Raw genomic sequence first — 25,458 nt, forward strand, 5'->3', positions numbered from 1 at the left:
AGCTTCTGCAGTAATGCGGTCGATGTACCGGTCCGTCGTGGTGAAGAAAGAGCTGAGCCGCAAGGCGAAGCTCTCAATTTACTGGTCAATCTACGTTCCTACTCTCACCTAAGGTCATGAGCTTTGGGTCATGACCGAAAGGACAAGATCCCGGATACAGGCGGCTGAAATGATCTTCCTCCGCAGGGTGGCTGTGCGATCCCTTAGAGATAGGGTGAGAAGCTCGGTCACCCGGGAGGAGCTCGGAGTAGAGCTGCTGCTCCTCCACATCGAGAGGGGTCAGCTGAGGTGGCTTGGGCATCTGTTACGGATGCCTACTGGACGCCTTCCCCGGAAGGTGCTCCGGGCCCGTCCGACCGGGAGGAGACCCCGGGGAAGACCTAGGACACGCTGGTGGGACTATGTCTCCCGGCTGGCCTGGGAACGCCTTGGTATCCCCCCGGAAGAGCTGGAGGAAGTGTCTAGGGTGAGGGATGTCTGGGCATCTCTGCTTAGACTGCTGCCCCCGCGACCCGGCCCCGGATAAGCGGTAGAAAATGGATGGATGGATGGATGGATGAGTTTGCACTTAACCTGCTTTCTGAAAGGGTCCCAGTATTCTACTCTCAGACAGTCTTGTCATGTCCAGACGGGAGATGAAATTGAGATATTTTATTTTGTCTTGTTGTGCAGCACTGTCGAGCTTGTGCAGAGGCAGAAGTTTTTGCCAGAGGGGAACTGGAATCCCCTGGTTAGGCCTGGTCTCCCTCTGAGGTTTTTTTCTCCTCCAATGGAGTTTTGGGTTCCTCGCCACCGTTTGCATACTGTTCTGCACTGTTTGCCTGGCCGGGGGGCTGCTAGAATTTGATAGTCTTATTTAATTAACACTTCATATAGGAATTTATTGTGTGTCTGATATTTGACCTGTGTTTCTCTCTCCTTATCTTGGGTGTGTGATTCTTGGTGATGGCTGCTGTGCTTGTTGTTGTGTTTGAATCCGTGTGTCTTCTGTGTTTTCTCCTTTTTTGTTTTCACTTGTATAACCTTATATGTTTTGCTTATAATACATATGTTTCTTGTACAGCTGCTTTGTTACAATGAATGGTAAAAAGCGCTTTATAAATAAAGTTGACTTGATGCTCTGTATGAGAGCAGAGCACATGAGATCATCATCAGTGATGTGAACACAACAGACCTCTGTCCTGTCTCCTGAAATCCACCAGCCGCTCTTTGGTTTCATTGATGTTGTATGTGATGCTGTTCTCCTGTCAGCGTCTGCTCTCATTACTGATGGAGTGAACCACCGCCGCTTGTGTCATGAGTTTACCTGAGCGCTGACTCACATCAGTCTTATTCATTTTACACACAACTCTCACAATCATAAAGCACAGGAAGCATTGATCCTGTATCAGCAGTGTCTTAAAGTGGAGATATTTTGAGATTTTTAAGGTCCAACTATTGTTTGTGGAGTGTCCAACATCCAGTTTACATACAAGGTGTAAAATGCTTTCATGTTTTAATAATTCATCTTTTACACAGAGTGACGCAAATCTGACCCGGAACTGAAATTAGAACGACAGATTCAAGCCAATAACTTTGTAAGCAGTCTGCCAATTTATTAAGCCCAAAGTGAATTAAAATGACATTTCACGCTGTGTGTGAATGTTATTAAGAACATTGTAATAGTTTCAATCTTAGTTAGTGTTTATATAATGAATGAATTGGGATTTATTTTTATGAACAGTAGTTTGTCACTCGTATACACCTGCTTCCATATTTCATTCTTCATAGCCTCTAGATCTCCTTTCAATATTATTGGAAGCCCGTTTGAGTTCATTAGATGGATTGACGGACCGTATGTTTATTTGTTAGACCGAGAGAATCCAGTCAGACCAGTTTATGATGAATGAAATCAGTGAATGAAGACTTCAACTGTCACACTGTGATGTTAGAAACATGAGCAATTTATTAACCTTGACATAAAACGTAAAAACAGTAAAGCAGCACAATTCTTTTACAAAATCTGATAAAACCAGACCACACACTAACAACACTGTTATGACATCTATAAATATGACAAAATGTTTTCTACAATACTGACGGTTGTAAACACATCATCATCACATTGTGCTTGCTGCAACCCCACAGTTCTCAAAGAGTATAAAACCCATCCGATCCATTCACATTCCCTTTATGACATTCATTCATAAAACAGAACCTCTCAAGAGGTTAAAAGATAAACTGAGTTAAAGATAAAACATCAAGTCCCTTTCCATGACGTGTGTCGTCTAACACAAACACAAGCCCTGAACCGTTCACATCCATCACTCCTTTAAAACAACTGATGTGAGATGATTCAGGCACCGGCTGTCATGTCTCTCGCTCATGTATGTTTGTTGGACGGTTATGATCAGACTGTAAGTAAATGAGGTGTTGTTGTTGTTGTTTATGTCAGCCACTTGTCTATGCAGGTTTTATATACCGTCTCATTGGAGTGCCAGTAAACATGAGCGACACCAGGCACAGAACACAACATCAGATCTCCCCGAGCGTACAGCGTCTTCAGACCAAACGTGTCCATGAGAAACAGCTGAAAAACACACAACCGCACTTTATACTGGAATATACAAACCATTACATCATCATCATCACAATAATAATGAATTAAGTGTTTTAAAACACAGCTATACATTTTCATTTAGCCAACTACAAGACACGGCTTACCTTCTGCTTTTTCATCTCAACAACCGTCTCATTGTCATCATAGAAACCAAACTGACTAAACAACAGAGAGAATAAAAGAGCGTTCACATCCAGATCACTCAACAAAGTGACATCTATCACCATCACACGCCTGTTCCTTCTCTTTCCATTGACCAAAATGAATGTTTATAAAAACCCAACTAAAACTCATTATTTGTATTATTTCGTGGTGTGGAGATTCAGATCTGAACGAGAGTCATTAATCTCAAGACACGTGAATGTGACGAGAGGAACGAATGAAGAGTTCTTAGAAACCTGGATTGCCACGGTGTAATGACTCCATCATCAGGACCTCCAACCAGAATCAACTTCTTCATGCGCAGGAAGTTCTGTTTCCAGGCTGTGTGAACAGGATGTGACATCATCACACCAAGTCAATTCAATTGAACATGTGTTTGGTTGTCTTACCGGTAGAGTTTGGGTTTGGTCTCTCACTGTTCAATAACGCCAGATAATCACTGCTGTTGATGTACAGTTCCCTGTGATGAGGATCTACACAAAACATGAGCACATGTGAACACGCGCGCACAAACACACACACACACACACACACACGTGTCCGCTCCTCACCCACCGTTCCAGTAGTTACAGATGGAAATCTTCTGACCCACTGAAGTGTAGCACACGTGATACAGATTGGATTTGACAAACTGAGGGAACAGATACTTCAGATAATCTGTGTCTGAAAACAAAAGAGCAAAGTGTTTTCAGTGTGACGTCTGTGGATCGATACGTGTGTTCAGAGCATCAGAAGCTGTACCTCCGTACTGTCCCGCCTGCGGCGAAGAGAGCGAGATGAACGAGTGAACATTATGATCCCAAAGAGTGGAGAGAATCCCTCGACAGATCAATCCACCTGCAGAACACAACACACCTCATGGTGACCTGATGCAAACACTGACACAAGAACCCATCCACTTCTTTGTACTGTTCTCCGCCGTCAGCAGCAAACACATCTGGCAGACATATATCTGATCTATCTGTCTATCATGATTTAGAATGGATGTCTAACAGCTCTTTCACATATGTTCACAGAGAGAGAGAGAGAGAGACAGGGATAGAGAGAGAGAGAGAGAGAGAGAGAGAGAGAGAGAGAGAGAGACAGGGACAGAGAGAGAGAGACAGGGATAGAGAGAGAGAGAGAGAGAGAGAGAGAGAGAGAGAGAGAGAGAGAGAGAGAGAGAGAGAGAGCTGGCGCTAGTGTACATGTCGTCATCACACGACGCAAGCATCACCGCAGCCCTCGACAGGTCATCATGATGGTCGAGCGACAGACATCAGTCGTGTTTGTGTACTACAGACCCTGCGAGTAGCAGATGAGGTGCACGCCGTCAGCAGCGTTTTGCATGATGGGATAGATGGCCCGCGTGAAGCCCTCCACCTGTGTCCAGAGCGGCTCGAGACTGGCACTGCCGTCAAACAGGTCGATGACCGACACATTCGTGCCCGGATGAGACTGACGTCACGAGAAACACAAGAGACATTAACCACAACACATGCACGTGTCATCATCGCTTGAATGTGACGTCATGAGCAGATGTTTTACCGCATTGATGAATCTGATGAGGTTGTTAAAATCCGACGAGCTGTCGAAGATTCCGTGCACGACGATCACCGGTTTATACGCCAAACACAAACACACACACGCGGCGAGCAGAGGAAACACACACACACCTGTCATAGTCACAATAACACACGCATGACGTCACGACTCGATTAAAACGAACAACGCTCCGCGCGCTATCACTTGTTTATCTCAGTCTATGTTGCTTCCGGTTGGTGCGTTACAGCAACCGACGTCACATCCGATTGTCGTTATTGACGTTTGTGTTTAATATTTATCTAGTTCGATATAGTATTTCCTTTTTTATATGTCACGTGTCCCCTGTATTTCTCTGTTAAATAAACCAGCGTCAAAAATAAGTAAATATAATTTAACGGATTTACGACATTTCACACCTTACACCAGCACGTAAAATTCTTCTTTTCTTTTAATGGCGGGTCTCCAGCAACACTTTAACATTAAAACACTACAAATGTTTATTAACATTACCCGTCAGATTGTGCTACCACGCATGCGCACATCATACGTCATCTTCTGCGCTGTAATCATCCGACCTGTTAATGTGATGTTCTGATCATTCTACGTGTTTATTTATATAAAGGAATCATAGTGTTGCCCTGCGGAAGGACATTTGTCATGTTTCCCAGCTCTACATCTGGACTGAATGTTTCTTCCGAGTTGAAGATCTCTTGAACGCAGCAATAGTAGTGTTGTGGCTGGAAGAGTAATAAAGTGCATCAGCTAACGCCTAAACCAAACCTTACTGTAGAAAATATCAATTAACTGTCGTGAAAGTGAAAAACATGTGTGCGCATGCCCAGTCGAGGCAGCTGTAACCCTTCATAACCCGTTAGTAGGCACACTACATGAGCATCCCTATGCCCTACTCCCTGTGAAGTGCACATCTCTCTGATGTTACTGCATGTCTGTCGTGGTGTCCTCTCTCTCTCTCTCTGTGAAATAAACACGCTTACAGTTGTTTTCTGTGGAGCTGAAGAAAAGCGTAACAAAAAGGGAATATTATAGACCACTTCACTCTATTATCACCCAATGACAAACACAGAGTTTTATTCAGGAGATGAAAAAATGTTATAGTCATTTTACACGCAATGCTAGTACTCTAATATGTGTTTCTCAAAGCTGTTAGACCAGACGAACATATTTCTTTTTTCTGAGATGACCACCATCACGATCATCACCATCATCATCAGCATCACACAGACTTTCTGGTTCTAGAGAGGTGGCTGAAACAACATCTGAAGAGCACAGAGCGATCGCTCCAGCATCACAGACAGTTTCTCAGCGTTGGTCTCCTCACAGCAGTTGAAGGCAGTGATGGAGAAGTGAACGTGATCTTGCTGTGGATTATAACACACTGCATATCCATCTGGAACCAGCGGTCCAAAACACATCACACTGTCCGTGTTAGTGGGCACCTGTCAGACGCACCAAACTGATGTTACTCAGCCGTACAGTAAATCTGCATCACAAGTCCAGCACGAACATGACATGTTTAGGACAATGAGAAGATGACGAAGGTTTTGTCTTCTGGTGGTGTTACCTGTCCTGTTCGGAGTTTCCAGTGAGTGGCCAGTCCATATGCCGTGTCCATGAATATTCTGGGCACACTCAGTCCCTCCTCGATGGCTTGAAGTTTGAGAGCCAACAGATGACGGTCAACGGCCTGTCCCATCACTGCCTTATGGACACAATCAAGACAACACATCAACACCTGTGTGTGTGTGTGTGTATGACGTCATCATCTGACAGGTCTCATCATTATGAAACCAAACAAACTTCCACTAATAAGAGTGCTTGTGTACGGCTCAGATCATTATTCACTGTCATCATACATTTTCCTTACAAAACTGATGCATTCAAACAGGGTTTTTTTTGCACATTTTCATTTTGTTTACTAATGTTTGTAGCTCAGGAACACCGAGGTCATGGGTTTGATCCCAGACATCTGAACTAGTGCAGAAACTAGACGTTTGGTCCAAATCGAGACGAGGCTTGAAATGGGCTTTGTTGTGACACCAGCGTGTTCGGTCATGTGACCAGTCTCCGTGTTTAATGTTCGTGCCGTTTCAGAGACGGCAGTAACTGCAGCAATGACTGGCTGGTGTGAAAACGTTCAAGTGTTTGTGTAGCTACTGCACTTCGCCTTTGTCGGGCCGCATCGCACTTTGCACAAAAGCTTCTGCCCAATGCATCAATGTAAATGTTTTATATTCGCACAGTTCCAGTCGTGTTCATGTATAATAGCATTAAGATCTGGAGTCAGTATATCTGTGTCTGTCTGTGAGGATTTGAGGTGTCCCGGGATTCTTGTTTTTGAAACAGTGTGTAAGTTTGTCTGTGTTCACCTGTTCTGTGAGGACGCTGTACGCATCAACAGCTTCTCTCAGGAGATGCACTTTATCCTCTCTCTGAAACACACACACAACACTCAGCAGTGTTCTTCATCTTCTGTGTCTGTGTGATTCATCATTACTCACAGACACGGACTCATTCTCAAAGGCCTTTATGAAGCTCAGCATCTGATTGGTCGGAGAGCGGATGTAATCTGTGCGTCCTCCTCTGAACATGCGCAGAGAGGCGATGTCACACGCCGCACAAACTTCACTGTGAACCCTGTAAACACAACAACAACAACAACAACACACTGTTTACATTCCTGAGATCACACACACAGTCACTGAAGGCCTGCGTCACATCAATAACACAAACTAAGAGAATGAAACGTCTGTTTTTGTATTTGAAATGTTGGATTCACATAAATGTGTATTGAAACACAACAGCCTTGTGAGGGCACGATAACAGCCGGCTGTCTGTGGACATCATCAGGTGTGTGTGTGTGTGTGTGAGAGATCAATGTGTGTGTGTGTGTGTGTGAGAGAGAGATCAGTGTGTGTGTGTGATCAGTGTGTGTGTGTGTGTGTGATCAGTGTGTGTGTGTGTGTGTGTGTGTGTGTGTGTGTGTGTGTGTGTGTGTGTGTGTGTGTGTGTGTGATCAGTGTGTGTGTGTGTGTGTGTGTGTGTGTGATCAGTGTGTGTGTGTGTGTGTGTGTGTGTGTGTGTGTGATCAGTGTGTGTGTGTGTGTGTGTGTGTGTGTGTGTGTGATCAGTGTGTGTGTGTGTGTGTGTGTGATCAGTGTGTGTGATCAGTGTGTGTGTGTGATCAGTGTGTGTGTGATCAGTGTGTGTGTGTGTGAGATCAGTGTGTGTGTGTGTGTGTGTGATCAGTGTGTGTGTGTGTGTGTGTGTGTGAGATCAGTGTGTGTGTGTGTGATCAGTGTGTGTTTGTGTGTGTGTGTGTGATCAGTGTGTGTTTGTGTGTGTGTGTGTGATCAGTGTGTGTGTGTGTGTGTGTGTGTGTGTGTGTGTGTGTGTGTGTGTGTGTGTGATCAGTGTGTGTTTGTGTGTGTGTGTGTGTGTGTGTGTGGTCAGTGTGTGTGTGATCAGTGTGTGTTTGTGTGTGTGTGTTTGTGTGTGTGTGTGTGATCAGTGTGTGTGTGTGTGTGTGATCAGTGTGTGTGTGTGTGTGTGTGTGTGTGTGAGAGATCAATGTGTGTGTGTGTGTGATCAGTGTGTGTGTGTGTGTGTGTGATCAGTGTGTGTGTGTGTGTGTGTGTGTGTGTGTGATCAGTGTGTGTGTGTGTGTGTGTGTGTGTGTGTGAGAGAGAGATAGATCAGTGTGTGTGTGTGATCAGTGTGTGTGTGTGTGTGTGATCAGTGTGTGTGTGTGTGTGTGAGAGAGATCAGTGTGTGTGTGTGTGTGTGTGATCAGTGTGTGTGTGTGATCAGTGTGTGTGTGTGTGTGTGAGATCAGTGTGTGTGTGTGATCAGTGTGTGTGTGTGATCAGTGTGTGTGTGTGTGATCAGTGTGTGTGTGTGTGATCAGTGTGTGTGTGTGTGTGTGTATGTGTGAGATCAGTGTGTGTGTGTGTGATCAGTGTGTGTGTGTGTGTGTGTGTGTGTGTGTGTGTGAGATCAGTGTGTGCGTGTGATCAGTGTGTGTGTGTGATCAGTGTGTGTGTGTGTGTGATCAGTGTGTGTGTGTGTGTGATCAGTGTGTGTGTGTGTGTGTGATCAGTGTGTGTGTGTGATCAGTGTGTGTGTGTGTGTGATCAGTGTGTGTGTGTGTGTGTGATCAGTGTGTGTGTGTGTGTGATCAGTGTGTGTGTGTGTGTGTGTGTGTGATCAGTGTGTGTGTGTGTGTGTGTGTGTGTGTGTGTGTGTGTGTGTGTGATCAGTGTGTGTGTGTGTGTGTGTGATCAGTGTGTGTGTGTGTGTGTGTGTGTGTGTGTGTGATCAGTGTGTGTGTGTGTGTGTGATCAGTGTGTGTGTGTGTGTGTGTGTGTGTGTGTGTGTGTGTGTGATCAGTGTGTGTGATCAGTGTGTGTGTGTGATCAGTGTGTGTGTGATCAGTGTGTGTGTGTGTGAGATCAGTGTGTGTGTGTGTGTGTGTGTGTGTGAGATCAGTGTGTGTGTGTGTGATCAGTGTGTGTTTGTGTGTGTGTGTGTGATCAGTGTGTGTGTGTGTGATCAGTGTGTGTGTGTGTGTGATCAGTGTGTGTTTGTGTGTGTGTGTGATCAGTGTGTGTGTGATCAGTGTGTGTTTGTGTGTGTGTGTTTGTGTTTGTGTGTGTGTGTGTGTGATCAGTGTGTGTGTGTGTGTGTGTGATCAGTGTGTGTGTGTGTGTGTGTGTGTGATCAGTGTGTGTTTGTGTGTGTTTGTGTGATCAGTGTGTGTTTGTGTGTGTGTGATCAGTGTGTGTGTGTGTGTGTGTGTGATCAGTGTGTGTGTGAGTGTGTGTGTGTGTGTGTGTGATCGTGTGTGTGTGTGTGTGATCTGTGTGTGTGTGTGTGTGATCAGTGTGTGTGTGATCAGTGTGTGTGTGATCAGTGTGTGTGTGTGATCAGTGTGTGTGTGTGATCAGTGTGTGTGATCAGTGTGTGTGTGTGTGTGTGTGTGTGTGATCTGTGTGTGTGTGATCAGTGTGTGTGATCAGTGTGTGTGTGTGATCAGTGTGTGTGTGATCAGTGTGTGTGTGTGTGAGATCAGTGTGTGTGTGTGTGTGAGATCATTGTGTGTGTGTGTGTGATCAGTGTGTGTTTGTGTGTGTGTGTGTGATCAGTGTGTGTTTGTGTGTGTGTGTGTGATCAGTGTGTGTGTGTGTGTGATCAGTGTGTGTGTGTGTGTGATCAGTGTGTGTTTGTGTGTGTGTGTGTGATCAGTGTGTGTGTGTGTGTGTGTGATCAGTGTGTGTGTGTGTGTGAGATCAGTGTGTGTGTGTGTGAGATCAGTGTGTGTGTGTGTGTGTGTGATCAGTGTGTGTTTGTGTGTGTGTGATCAGTGTGTGTTTGTGTGTGTGTGTGTGTGTGATCAGTGTGTGTGTGTGTGTGAGATCAGTGTGTGTGTGTGTGTGAGATCAGTGTGTGTGTGTGTGTGTGATCAGTGTGTGTTTGTGTGTGTGTGTGTGATCAGTGTGTGTTTGTGTGTGTGTGTGTGATCAGTGTGTGTGTGTGTGATCAGTGTGTGTGTGTGTGATCTGTGTGTGTGTGTGTGATCAGTGTGTGTGTGATCAGTGTGTGTGTGTGATCAGTGTGTGTGTGTGATCAGTGTGTGTGATCAGTGTGTGTGTGTGTGATCTGTGTGTGTGTGATCAGTGTGTGTGTGTGATCAGTGTGTGTGTGTGTGTGTGTGTGTGATCAGTGTGTGTGTGTGTGTGTGTGTGTGTGAGATCAGTGTGTGTGTGTGTGTGAGATCAGTGTGTGTGTGTGTGTGATCAGTGTGTGTGTGTGATCAGTGTGTGTGTGTGTGAGATCAGTGTGTGTGTGTGTGTGATCAGTGTGTGTTTGTGTGTGTGTGTGTGTGTGTGATCAGTGTGTGTTTGTGTGTGTGTGTGTGTGTGATCAGTGTGTGTTTGTGTGTGTGTGTGATCAGTGTGTGTGTGTGTGATCAGTGTGTGTGTGTGTGTGTTTGTGTGTGAGATCAGTGTGTGTTTGTGTGTGTGTGATCAGTGTGTGTGTGTGTGTGTGTGTGATCAGTGTGTGTTTGTGTGTGTGTGTGATCAGTGTGTGTGTGTGTGTGTGTGTGTGTGTGATCAGTGTGTGTTTGTGTGTGTGTGTGATCAGTGTGTGTGTGTGTGTGATCAGTGTGTGTGTGTGTGTGTGTGTGTGTGATCAGTGTGTGTGTGTGTGTGTGTGTGTGTGATCAGTGTGTGTTTGTGTGTGTGTGTGATCAGTGTGATCAGTGTGTGTGTGTGTGTGTGTGTGTGTGATCAGTGTGTGTGTGTGTGTGAGATCAGTGTGTGTGTGTGTGTGTGAGATCAGTGTGTGTGTGTGTGTGTGTGATCAGTGTGTGTTTGTGTGTGTGTGTGTGATCAGTGTGTGTTTGTGATCAGTGTGTGTGTGTGTGTGATCAGTGTGTGTGTGTGTGTGTGAGATCAGTGTGTGTGTGTGTGTGATCAGTGTGTGTGTGTTTGTGTGTGTGTGATCAGTGTGTGTTTGTGTGTGTGTGTGTGATCAGTGTGTGTGTGTGTGTGATCAGTGTGTGTGTGTGTGTGTGATCAGTGTGTGTGTGTGTGATCTGTGTGTGTGTGTGTGATCAGTGTGTGTGTGATCAGTGTGTGTGTGTGATCAGTGTGTGTGATCAGTGTGTGTGTGTGTGATCTGTGTGTGTGTGATCAGTGTGTGTGATCAGTGTGTGTGTGTGATCAGTGTGTGTGTGATCAGTGTGTGTGTGTGTGAGATCAGTGTGTGTGTGTGTGTGAGATCAGTGTGTGATCAGTGTGTGTTTGTGTGTGTGTGTGTGTGTGATCAGTGTGTGTTTGTGTGTGTGTGTGTGTGTGTGTGTGTGTGATCAGTGTGTGTTTGTGTGTGTGTGTGATCAGTGTGTGTGTGTGTGATCAGTGTGTGTGTGTGTGTTTGTGTGTGAGATCAGTGTGTGTTTGTGTGTGTGTGATCAGTGTGTGTGTGTGTGTGTGTGTGTGTGATCAGTGTGTGTGTGTGTGTGTGTGTGTGTGTGTGATCAGTGTGTGTTTGTGTGTGATCAGTGTGTGTGTGTGTGTGATCAGTGTGTGTGTGTGTGTGTGTGATCAGTGTGTGTGTGTGTGATCAGTGTGTGTTTGTGTGTGATCAGTGTGTGTGTGTGTGTGATCAGTGTGTGTGTGTGTGTGATCAGTGTGTGTGTGTGTGTGTGTGTGTGTGTGATCAGTGTGTGTTTGTGTGTGTGTGTGATCAGTGTGTGTGTGTGTGTGATCAGTGTGTGTGTGTGTGTGATCAGTGTGTGTGTGTGTGTGTGTGATCAGTGTGTGTGTGTGTGTGTGTGTGTGTGTGTGATCAGTGTGTGTGTGTGTGTGTGTGTGATCAGTGTGTGTTTGTGTGTGATCAGTGTGTGTGTGTGTGTGATCAGTGTGTGTGTGTGCGTCACCTGTAGTACGCCAGCTGTATGGCCACCTGAACGAAGGAGTTTGGACTCAGTTTGAGCTGTTTGATGAAGTCTTTTCCAAACCGCTGGAAGTTAAAGCACTTTATGTCCAGATCGTTGATGAGACTGACAGGAGAGATGACAGGAATGATTGATGTTGTTATTGTTGTAATGTAGTGCACAAGACACCAAAGTGAGTTAGTGTCACACAAACTGCAAACCCTTCAGAAACAGAACAAATGTTCAACAGCTGTGTGCTTATATATTTTTATAAAACAGTCAGTTCTGGTCCTTGATTCTGATTGGTTGAGCGGAGATCTAAGCTGTTATAAAATAATTCGATATATAACGGCTGACCGCATTACCTAGAATCACTGCGCCACTCTTGCTACGTACAGCGAAGTAATTGTCAAAATGTCCGATTCTGTTGTGAATTTTGATTTATTTGGTGGGCTAAGCATGGATGAGTGGTGTGAAGAGATTGACATGACAGACAAATTAGACCAATAACAAAGACGACACACTGAAATTAATGAAAGAGAAATTGAAGACATTGAAAAGATTAGAAATGAGATGAATACTCATAAACAGACACTGTGGTCTGTTCGTTGTTTTCAGTCCTGTTGTGATGAAAAAGGTATTGTAGTGAGGTAGGCGGGACAAGAGCTGGGATGCGAGGTCTCGTATCACGGAGGAGATTGTGGAGCATATAAGAGGACGAGCGACCGTCAGTGAGACAGGAACAAGCCTGGATTTTATGGTGTGGTTTGTGTGTGTTTATTTATTTACCTATAACTTTTAATTAATAAAATCAGTTTATGTTCCCATCTCATTCCTTCCCTTTATGGAACTTTGTTACAGGTATGTTTATTGACTTTAAAACAATGTTCATGTATAAAAATAGATACATGTTAATGTTAATAGATAAACACCACAGTCTTTAAGCACATTGTTCATTGCTGCCTGTGTTGCTTAGCAACCGCACTGTTGTAGCCACACCTGTTTCTGAGGAACTACTTTGTTTGGCGGAAGAATATATTTCTATTAAAATAATTACATATTATTTGCTGTGTTTTACTTCATGAAACTTTACTATGCATATGGATTAACCGTTTTATAAAAGCAATAAGCCCTGCAAAGCCGTGGGTTACAGTGCATTTTATAACAGTTGAGGAGGTTTTAACATCGCCCGTTAACTGTTATAAAATGCACTGTAACCCACAGCCTCGCGGGCTTATTGCTTTAATGTCTGACGGTTAATGTGTGAGTGCTGTTTATCAATCACCTTTTTCACTTGTTTCAATCCCTTTTAAAGCCTTTAACGTTATTTACAGAAACACAGACAGTTAATCTACAAAAGATAACAATGGAGGACCAAAGACATTTACGCGGTAAAATAAATCTTCTGTATATGAATATATAGTGTTATATAACCCATTCATTTACAGTATATACAGTCAGTGTTTGATACATGTATGAGACCAGCAGCAGAAGTATAGTGATGATGACCAGAATCATTTCTTATGTTTGTGTAATGACTGTGTGAGATCTTTACTATTTCTAATGATAAAATACCTTTATTGTTGTTAGACATGAATTTACAGTTCAACCAGAAAAAAAACTGAAAAGCATTTGATTGTTAGGGTTCGAGCCCGTAGGGCTAGAAACCTATTGTATTTGTAGGTTTTATTATTATTTTTCCGCCGTATTTGCCGTAAAACTGATCGTGCAGCCCAAACCGTAAGGCCGACAGAGCTGAGACTCGGTCAGATGGTAGTAGTCTTGATGGCTACTCAGACACATGGACCCAGCCAAATCGGCCCATAGGTGGCGCTACAGCGAGGAAAAGCGCGTAATCATTGTAATCATTGGCTCAAAACTTAAAAAACGTATATCTCCGATTTCATTTCCGGTATGCAAATTGTTTCTCTAATTTGCATTTTATGAAAAAAAAAAAAAAGAACTAGTCCCTGGATTTTTGCCCGATCGGAACCAAACCAATGCTGATGAATTCTGTGGAGTGTGACTGTAAATAATTATCGAAAAAAAGTTGAAATTTAGATTCACCGTTGCTAGGGGGCGCCAAAACGTCTGAACCGGAAGTGGCACATTTGACTAAAATGGCCATAACTCGTGAACCATTTGAGATATCTTCACGGGGATTGGACCATATCTGTAGACTCTCAGTTCAGGGTCACAGTAAAAAGGAATTGGCGTTTGGCCACTAGGTGGCGCTATAATATACATGAACTCGAAAAGGGCTATAACTACGCAACCGTTTGCCCGATCGACTTATTATTTGGTATGGTGTGTCTTTGTGTCATGTACCATGACAGTCTAAAAGGACAGTGGCGTATCTAATGAAACATGGCGGTCATCGGCCAATGAAGTTTGAGCACTCATTAGACCGGGTTAACGGAGGCCGATCGAAACGACACTCGCTGGGCTTGTTCGACTCATGGTCCTGAAGGGCTGTGAGAAATATGAACTCATTCGGCCACCGGGGGGCGAAGTAACGTTTTTAGAGTGCATAAACAATTGTATATCACGTGACATTTGACTTATACTCAAACTATTTACATCATATGATAGCTCTTCTCATTCTGAACAACTTTGCCTCTTGACACGCTTCTGTCGATTGAACGGTTCTAGGATTTTCGACCGATCGGATCCAAACCAATGCAGATGACTTCTGTGGAGTGTGAATGTAAATAATTATCAAAAAAAGTTGAAATTTCCTTTCACGGTCGCTTAGGGGCGTAAACATTTTAAATTGGCGGAGCCTATTACATCAAAATGCCCATAACTCGAGCACTATTAGAGATATTATCATAGGGCTTGGAACATATGTGAAGACTGTCACTCCGAGATGACTTACAAAATACCGCGGCGTTTGGACACTAGGTGGCGCTATAACAGTAAAAATGGCAAAATTGACACATCTTTGGTTGCCTTAACAATTGTGTAACACGTGACATTTGACATTTACAAAAACTATCGATATCATATGAAAGTTCTCATAATTCCAAACAAATTTGGCTCTTGAACCATTGATGTCGATCAAACAGTTTGTGAGTTATCTGTGATGTTAAGAACCTACTTTTGCGAACTTGTCCTAGGTTTTTCAAGCGATTTCAAAATTTCCACCACCTTACAATTCTCTGGACTCTCTAGATCAATAACTATCAAAAACAAGTTCAACTTTTTCATTTGCGTGACCATTACAGGGTCCTTTATTATATTCAAGTGAACAGTTTACCTGAACAGTTTACCTGAAAGCTCGCTACTCCTTAACAAATAATCCAATCGACTTGCCATTAAGTACAATCATACATCTTATTACACTAAACACGCATGCTAAATATGATGGTAATCGGACAAGGGATACGTTTCCTGTCTCACAGGAACAAGGTGTTAGACATATAAAGCACTATACATTAAACGTTGCTCCATATTTACACATCTATAAATATAGAACATGTCTGGGTGGTTGTAAGATCCTGTTTTGCTAAACTTAACACACACCTTTATTATGTACACCAGTTTAATTGCATGTAAACCCAAATAGCTACTCAGCAGTCACATGGCAGCAACTCAATGCATTTAGACAGGGTCATTTCTTCAATGTATGTGACCAAATGAGCGTGAAAAGATGATTCCCCTCAAGTGTACTATATGTGCATGTCTGTGAACCGTTGCTGACCGTATCTATAATTTTCAGGCGTTGGGAGTATCTTCCACTTGGGTGTTTTAGGATGAGAGTCCTCGGCCTACTTGATGAAGGCAAAGATGCTTTGGATACCTTAAAAGTGCTCGAACCCGCTAAATGCTGCTTGCAGCTTTAATTTTAATTGAGTTCTTTACATGAATCTCTTTAACAGAAAATGAAGTGTGAATGGTTGAATGTTTGAGGGAAGTTGAATGTGCCGGATCAGATTTGGGTATTAACACGTTGTTTTTGACAGATTCTTAAATGATCTGTGTTTTCTCTTTATAACGACAGGTGCTCTAATATGTTGGTTGAGAATTGTAAATGTAAGAAGTGTCTATGCATTGATATGTGACCCTGGACAACAAAACCAGTCTTATGGGTCAATTTTTCTAAATTTAGACTTTTTCATCAACTGAAAGGTGAATAGTTTATATAAAGTTTATATATTTTGGGTTGAAAATTTACAAAATATCTTTATGGAACATGATCTTTACTTAATGTCCTAATGATTTTTGGCATAAAAGAAAAATCTATAATTCTGACCCACACAATGGTTTTTTGGCTTTTACTAAAAATGTTCCTGTGCTACTTAAGACTGGTTTTGTGATCCAGGGTCACATATGTGTTTTCATACAGAAGACTGATGTCTGGTGTGTATAACTGGACTCACATATCCAGGTTTTGTTTGGCCATCTCGATGTCTCGTTTAATGTCAGAGTCGATGTAGAAGTAGAGTTTCTTTGGCATGGCCAGAGGTACTAAAGGAGCTCGTACCCGCTCCGGCTTCTGACTGAAAGACAAACACACACACACAAGCATGATCATGTGACACAGTGTGATTTAAACATAACTAGTCTGTGTGTGTGTGTGAATACCAGTTGAGTAGAATGTGATCCAGAAGTCTTGATATGGGCGGACCCTCAGCTGTGGCGTGTTCATACAGAAGACCCCATGAGCCGTCCTCACCCACTACAAACTGACCAAAATAAACCCATAACACAAACATCATGATATCTGACACACAACACAAGAATCATCGTATCATAAATCTTCATCCACACTTCTCTTCTCATTAAAGCTGAAGATCATATATACACATCACCTGGAGTGTCTTATCAAACCAGCGGTTTCCACTGTTGGAATATGTCCCGCCCCCGTGTAAGATCTGTGCCGCCATTCGACTAGAATACCTGTCAATCATTCATCGTGTGAAAATACACCATCATCAACAACAACAAAGAACACCCCACCGCCATCACCTAATGAAGCTGTGAACAGAGATCCTTACTTGTCATCAGAAATCCTCATGACCGGAGAATCCAGACACAGAGTGAAGAGAGATTTCTCTATCAGTCTCACAGACTCTTTATTGATTTTATCTGAAAACACACACACACACACACAAGCGTGATCTACACACACTGTACACTACATAGACACTTTAGATGTTTGAACTGTGGACAGTGTTTGTGAGTTCAGACTGAGCACTGATGATGATGATGATGTGTATTATGACATCTGTTTAAACCACCGTAGGATTTGTTAGATCATTAATATTGTGTTGTGTAAATAAACTCTGTGCGGGGCACACACACACACACACACAGAGTTGTGAGAAGTGTAATAAATGTGAGCAGGAATCACACGTGAACACAGTGCAGTGGTGTATGTGAAGTCAAAACACACAGAACACATCCAGACCTTCAAACCTCTCAACAACAGATTGGTCCCAAATGAGATGAAAGAGATGTGAGTTTTGTACCTCGCAGCAGACGGATGTAAGCTTGACCCCAGGTGTGCCGATGCTCGCTGGTCAGAATCCCCACCGGCTCTTTATCGGTTTTCCACGACTGTGAGCGAATCCGCAGCAGCTGAGAATGAATCTGACTCTCTGTCAATGCTGTTCCATCACTGTTATACACATCCAGCTGAAAAAACTACACACACACACACACACACCATCATTCAACTGTCTTAACATCATGAGTAAAGTCTCGGCTGAAAAATTATCTAATATATTATTTAATCTTCATCCGCTTCCAACAGCAGTCCATGATCAGACACGTGATGGATCCACCTGTGCAATCGCTCACATCAGCAGAATTTTCTACACATGACATGATAAGTTATTTTGGGTCATAATGTTTGTGTGAGGTCAGTGAAGGTGATGAATGGTTTTGATGTGAGGATGATGATCACCTGATAGTTCCTGACCACAGTAATGTGAGTGGGGCCGCGGCGCGGACGACCGTAATGAATCACATGATCATGTTTGGGTCCTGGAACACGACACGATGAGAAGAGCTCTGGATACAACTCCATACATAACGGCTGACCCCGCATATACTCCACCGCCATCCCACCGCTGGACATTACAATAACACACGCACACATTACAATAACACACACATTACAATAACACACGCGCACACATTACAATAACACACGCGCACACATTACAATAACACACACGCACAAATTACAATAACACACGCACACACATTACAATAACACACGCACACACATTACAATAACACACGCGCACACATTACAATAACACACGCGCACACACATTACAATAACACACGCGCACACATTACAATAACACACACGCACACATTACAATAACACACGCGCACACATTACAATAACACACGCACACACATTACAATAACACACGCACACACATTACAATAACACACGCACACACATTACAATAACACACGCACACACATTACAATAACACACGCGCACACATTACAATAACACACGCGCACACATTACAATAACACACACGCACACATTACAATAACACACGCGCACACATTACAATAACACACGCACACACATTACAATAACACACGCACACACATTACAATAACACACGCACACACATTACAATAACACACGCACACACATTACAATAACACACGCGCACACATTACAATAACACACGCACACACATTACAATAACACACGCACACACATTACAATAACACACGCGCACACATTACAATAACACACGCGCACACACATTACAATAACACACGCGCACACATTACAATAACACACACGCACACATTACAATAACACACGCGCACACATTACAATAACACACGCACACACATTACAATAACACACGCACACACATTACAATAACACACGCACACACATTACAATAACACACGCACACACATTACAATAACACACGCGCACACATTACAATAACACACGCACACACATTACAATAACACACGCACACACATTACAATAACACACGCGCACACATTACAATAACACACGCGCACACATTACAATAACACACGCGCACACACATTACAATAACACACGCGCACACACATTACAATAACACACGCGCACACATTACAATAACACACGCGCACACATTACAATAACACACGCGCACACATTACAATAACACACGCGCACACATTACAATAACACACGCGCACACATTACAATAACACACGCGCACACATTACAATAACACACGCGCACACATTACAATAACACACGCGCACACATTACAATAACACACACGCACACATTACAATAACACACGCGCACACACATTACAATAACACACGCGCACACATTACAATAACACACGCGCACACATTACAATAACACACGCGCACACACATTACAATAACACACGCACACACATTACAATAACACACACGCACACATTACAATAACACACGCGCACACACATTACAATAACACACGCACACATTACAATAACACACGCGCACACATTACAATAACACACACGCACACATTACAATAACACACGCGCACACACATTACAATAACACACGCACACATTACAATAACACACACACACACATTACAATAACACACGCGCACACATTACAATAACACACACGCACACATTACAATAACACACGCGCACACACATTACAATAACACACGCGCACACACATTACAATAACACACGCGCACACATTACAATAACACACGCGCACACATTACAATAACACACGCGCACACACATTACAATAACACACGCGCACACATTACAATAACACACGCGCACACACATTACAATAACACACGCGCACACATTACAATAACACACGCACACACATTACAATAACACACGCGCACACATTACAATAACACACGCGCACACACATTACAATAACACACGCGCACACATTACAATAACACACGCGCACACATTACAATAACACACGCGCACACACATTACAATAACACACGCGCACACATTACAATAACACACGCGCACACACATTACAATAACACACGCGCACACATTACAATAACACACGCACACATTACAATAACACACACGCACACATTACAATAACACACACGCACACATTACAATAACACACGCGCACACATTACAATAACACACGCGCACACATTACAATAACACACGCGCACACATTACAATAACACACGCGCACACATTACAATAACACACGCGCACACATTACAATAACACACGCGCACACATTACAATAACACACGCGCACACACATTACAATAACACACGCACACATTACAATAACACACGCGCACACATTACAATAACACACGCGCACACATTACAATAACACACGCGCACACATTACAATAACACACGCGCACACATTACAATAACACACGCGCACACATTACAATAACACACGCGCACACATTACAATAACACACGCGCACACATTACAATAACACACGCGCACACATTACAATAACACACGCACACACATTACAATAACACACGCACACACATTACAATAACACACGCGCACACATTACAATAACACACGCGCACACATTACAATAACACACGCACACACATTACAATAACACACGCGCACACATTACAATAACACACGCACACACATTACAATAACACACGCGCACACATTACAATAACACACGCGCACACATTACAATAACACACGCGCACACATTACAATAACACACGCACACACATTACAATAACACACGCGCACACATTACAATAACACACGCACACATTACAATAACACACACGCACACATTACAATAACACACGCACACATTACAATAACACACACGCACACATTACAATAACACACGCACACACATTACAATAACACACGCACACACATTACAATAACACACACGCACACATTACAATAACACACACGCACACATTACAATAACACACGCACACACATTACAATAACACACGCACACACATTACAATAACACACGCACACACATTACAATAACACACGCACACATTACAATAACACACGCACACATTACAATAACACACGCACACATTACAATAACACACGCACACATTACAATAACACACGCACACACATTACAATAACACACGCACACACATTACAATAACACACGCACACACATTACAATAACACACGCGCACACATTACAATAACACACGCGCACACATTACAATAACACACACGCACACATTACAATAACACACGCACACACATTACAATAACACACGCACACACATTACAATAACACACGCACACACATTACAATAACACACGCACACACATTACAATAACACACACGCACACATTACAATAACACACGCACACACATTACAATAACACACGCGCACACATTACAATAACACACGCACACACACACACATTACAATAACACACGCGCACACATTACAATAACACACGCACACACATTACAATAACACACACGGGCACACATTACAATAACACACGCGCACACATTACAATAACACACACGCACACATTACAATAACACACACGCACACATTACAATAACACACGCACACACATTACAATAACACACGCGCACACATTACAATAACACACGCACACACACACACATTACAATAACACACGCGCACACATTACAATAACACACGCGCACACATTACAATAACACACGCGCACACATTACAATAACACACACGCACACATTACAATAACACACACGCACACATTACAATAACACACGCGCACAAATTACAATAACACACGCGCACACATTACAATAACACACGCACACACATTACAATAACACACACGCACACATTACAATAACACACACGCACACATTACAATAACACACGCGCACACATTACAATAACACACGCGCACAAATTACAATAACACACGCACACACATTACAATAACACAACTATTACACACATTACAATAACACACGCACACACATTACAATAACACACGCACACACATTACAATAACACAACTATTACACACATTACAATAACACACGCACACACATTACAATAACACACGCACACACATTACAATAACACACGCGCACAAATTACAATAACACACGCACACACATTACAATAACACACACGCACACATTACAATAACACACGCGCACAAATTACAATAACACACACGCACACATCACAATAACACACGCGCACAAATTACAATAACACACGCACAAATTACAATAACGCACACATTACAATAACACACGCGCACACATTACAATAACACACACGCACACATTACAATAACACACACGCACACATTACAATAACACACACGCACACATTACAATAACACACGCGCACACATTACAATAACACACGCACACACATTACAATAACACACGCGCACACATTACAATAACACACGCGCACACATTACAATAACACACACGCACACATTACAATAACACACACGCACACATTACAATAACACACGCGCACACATTACAATAACACACGCACACACATTGCAATAACACACGCGCACACACACATTACAATAACACACGCGCACACATTACAATAACACACGCGCACACACACATTACAATAACACACGCGCACACATTACAATAACACACGCGCACACATTACAATAACACACACGCACACATTACAATAACACACGCGCACACATTACAATAACACACGCACACACATTACAATAACACACGCGCACACACACATTACAATAACACACGCGCACACACACATTACAATAACACACGCGCACACATTACAATAACACACGCACACACATTACAATAACACACGCGCACACATTACAATAACACACGCGCACACATTACAATAACACAGACGCACACATTACAATAACACACACGCACACATTACAATAACACACGCGCACACATTACAATAACACACGCACACACATTACAATAACACACGCGCACACACACATTACAATAACACACACGCACACATTACAATAACACACGCGCACACATTACAATAACACACGCGCACACATTACAATAACACACGCACACACATTACAATAACACACACGCACACATTACAATAACACACGCGCACACACACATTACAATAACACACGCGCACACATTACAATAACACACGCGCACACATTACAATAACACACATGCAGAGAGAGAGAGTGTGATGATGATGATGATATATTTAGAGTTGGACTGAAGCGGTGAAATGAGTTCCAGATGACTTACTAAATAAAACTAAGCAGGTGTATGAACAGACAGCCGTGTGACTTCACAAACATTCATCAGACAAACCTGTCCACCTTTTCTTTAAAATCCAACACTCCTGCGATGAGCTTTGAGGCAAACCTGCACAACACATAAATAAATGCTCCAATAATCAAATGAACATGTCACATTCACACCGCCAGTGACAGAATATCATTCCCTTATTGAATGTTTTTATATGATAAGTGTGTGTGTGACATACACTAGTTGACCCCTCCAGTCTGTGAAGTCTCGTTTGGGCAGTGAGATGGCCGGGTTTGAGTGAACTGCCAAGGGCTGCCTGCTCTCCAGATACGCCCACTGTACCCACCAGTGTGACATCTACACACATCAATGACCAGAGTCACACAACATCATCATCATCATCAGTGTGCGTGTGTGTGTGTGTGTGTGTGTGTGTGTGTGTGTGTGTGTGTGTCTGACCCAGTTGTGTGTGTGTTTGGCTCGTGTCATCAGCTCTTTCTGCAGTTTTTCCCCCAGACCTCCGGGACTGCCGAACTTCTGCACGATGTTGCGGGTGTGCTCGAGCTCATCGGCGGGTAAGAGCGGCTCGAGCGCCCGCAGGTACCGCTGCAGCGTCTGCTGGAGAGGAGGAACCGGCTGCGGAGGAACCGAGTGGACCCGTCTGATCCCGGCCTGCGGAGGAACAGAACCCCGTCTCATCAACACGATCACTTTAACACTCACCCGTCACCCGAGCTCAGCGCGAGGAATAATAATAATAAACGCTACTCACGCGCAGGATCAACGCTGATGACTTTACCGGAAGTTTCTTTAAAATCATCGCTGTGTTTGGAGCTCACTTGTGCAAGTGTGCACTTCACACACACACACACCGAGTCTTCATCAATCCCACACAACAGCTTCACCTCTGGACCAGAGCACGAACACTAACTGTGTGTCGGGCGTGGACACTACACGTGCGCACTGTTTAGTGTTCATCACGTGCAGCCGTGTTCTCTGGTGTACGTGTGCACTGCAGTGTTCGTTTGGTTGCGATGCGCCGCCATGTTGCACAGGGACATACAGATCAGGTCAACGAACTTCTCCATCCGCAGCACATGTACAAAGACCGTTACCATGACGACACAATCCGTCATAGAATCAAGTGTCCAGTGTGTGAAGTAATCCGGATTGAAAATGAAAGACATTCATTATTACATTGAAACACTGTACCACCATGAAAGATTGATTTCAACTTAAAGCACATAAACATTCAGAAACCTCTTCTTTACACTGAGAACACATACAGAAGAAACAAATACAGAGCTACAGTAAAACAATTGATTACATAAATAATTCAATGACATATAATAGTCTGAAAGGTATATTTCACTACCAAATCAAAAAGTCCCCCTCAAGGCATCCTAAGTGAATATGGTTTTCTTCTGGAGGAATAATTCTGTCCGAGTTATAATATCACTTTGCTTCCAAGCAGTAGAACGAGAGTGAACAAGCTTAAAACATCAAACCTGAGATGATCAAAATATGATTGTGAGCAGTCGTCTGGAACTCATGAGCAACTTTGTTACAGGCAAACCTTTAAATCACATCGGTCACATATGTCTTCGTACAGTCTGCATTACCAACATGAATCTGGCCAAAAAGTTCATTTCTCCTGCAAAACTCACCGGATTCATCCAAACGTTTTTCAGATTTGTCTAAAAGTTTTCTGTAAAAAATAATAACATGGTTTTCAACATGATGAATCATTTTGCCAACATCAGCAATCATCATGACACTCACTCTTCCTCTCATTTGTTTGTACTATTCCTGCTCGTGGTACAGTACAACCATCTCTTCTGTGATTCATACTAACAAACAACAATCATTTTGATGTCACTACAGTACATAGCTATAAAACATGGTAAAGAGAATAAAACATCTGAAATCACAATAAAACTGTGTTTGAAATTATTCTTATTTTACTTTCTAGTTTTCAAAATAATGACTGCAGAACTGCATCACAGTTGTCATGCTTTTGTTTTCAGTAGCCTACATGCTTCAGATCAGTGCTTCTCAAACTTTCAGATCAAGTACCACCTTTAATAAAATGAGTTGTTCCAAGTACAAACCTAATGACCGTCATGGAAAACACATGAATAACTTCACTTCAATGAATAGTAGAGCCGTCAATCTTTCTCTTGACACCTCGTCCTCCAATTCTAAATATTATTAATAATACAAACACCTTATGTCCAGCTGTTTTCAAACTAAATAACATGTTGTTCTATGTCTTTCAAGTTGGTCAGCAGTAGTAGTGGACACAAAACACTCTTCTGTAGTGCACAGTAAACAGGGCTCTAGAAAGGCCTGGGGATGGATGGGGAGCATTATCTACTTTATGGAGACTCACAGAAAGACTACAAACCTGTATCAAAGACAGACAATGTAGAAGAATATTTAACACAGAAGAGCAAT

General features: G+C 42.9%; 2 protein-coding genes across 2 annotated transcripts; both read right to left on the bottom strand.

The window, feature by feature from the left end:
* Window positions 1-1,870: 1,870 nt before the first annotated feature.
* ppt2b (palmitoyl-protein thioesterase 2b) lies at window positions 1,871-4,556 on the bottom strand. Its single transcript, XM_079484225.1, has 8 exons — window positions 4,289-4,556; window positions 4,045-4,198; window positions 3,503-3,598; window positions 3,317-3,424; window positions 3,151-3,234; window positions 2,998-3,082; window positions 2,704-2,758; window positions 1,871-2,569 (listed from the first exon to the last, which is right to left on the bottom strand). Exons 1-8 carry the CDS (start codon window positions 4,421-4,423, stop codon window positions 2,426-2,428), a joined length of 861 nt encoding a protein of 286 aa, XP_079340351.1. The 5' UTR covers window positions 4,424-4,556; the 3' UTR covers window positions 1,871-2,425.
* A 714-nt stretch (window positions 4,557-5,270) lies between these two features.
* On the bottom strand, window positions 5,271-24,039 carry cratb (carnitine O-acetyltransferase b). The gene is made up of 15 exons (XM_079484744.1): window positions 23,774-24,039; window positions 23,461-23,673; window positions 23,240-23,358; window positions 23,065-23,118; window positions 17,653-17,818; window positions 17,216-17,390; window positions 16,742-16,832; window positions 16,556-16,643; window positions 16,329-16,429; window positions 16,124-16,243; window positions 11,745-11,867; window positions 6,805-6,940; window positions 6,673-6,735; window positions 5,868-6,005; window positions 5,271-5,742 (listed from the first exon to the last, which is right to left on the bottom strand). The coding sequence occupies exons 1-15, from the start codon at window positions 23,819-23,821 to the stop codon at window positions 5,539-5,541; spliced, it is 1,839 nt and encodes a 612-aa protein (XP_079340870.1). The 5' UTR covers window positions 23,822-24,039; the 3' UTR covers window positions 5,271-5,538.
* Window positions 24,040-25,458: the final 1,419 nt, after the last annotated feature.

Source organism: Barbatula barbatula (genome assembly GCF_947034865.1).
Source record: "Barbatula barbatula genome assembly, chromosome: 21".
Taxonomy (NCBI): domain Eukaryota; kingdom Metazoa; phylum Chordata; class Actinopteri; order Cypriniformes; family Nemacheilidae; genus Barbatula; species Barbatula barbatula.

Coding starts and splice junctions, on each gene's coding strand:
- ppt2b (XM_079484225.1), bottom strand. CDS start 4,423: ATGACAGGTGTGTGTGTGTTTCCTCTGCTCGCCGCGTGTGTGTGTTTG. Junction 3,083..3,150: donor ACCAAACCCAAACTCTACCG/GTAAGACAACCA, acceptor CTGTTCACACAG/CCTGGAAACAGAACTTCCTG. Junction 2,570..2,703: donor TTGAGATGAAAAAGCAGAAG/GTAAGCCGTGTC, acceptor TGTGTTTTTCAG/CTGTTTCTCATGGACACGTT.
- cratb (XM_079484744.1), bottom strand. CDS start 23,821: ATGATTTTAAAGAAACTTCCGGTAAAGTCATCAGCGTTGATCCTGCGC. Junction 23,359..23,460: donor CCAAACACACACACAACTGG/GTCAGACACACA, acceptor TGATGTGTGTAG/ATGTCACACTGGTGGGTACA. Junction 6,736..6,804: donor TTGAGAATGAGTCCGTGTCT/GTGAGTAATGAT, acceptor TGTGTGTTTCAG/AGAGAGGATAAAGTGCATCT.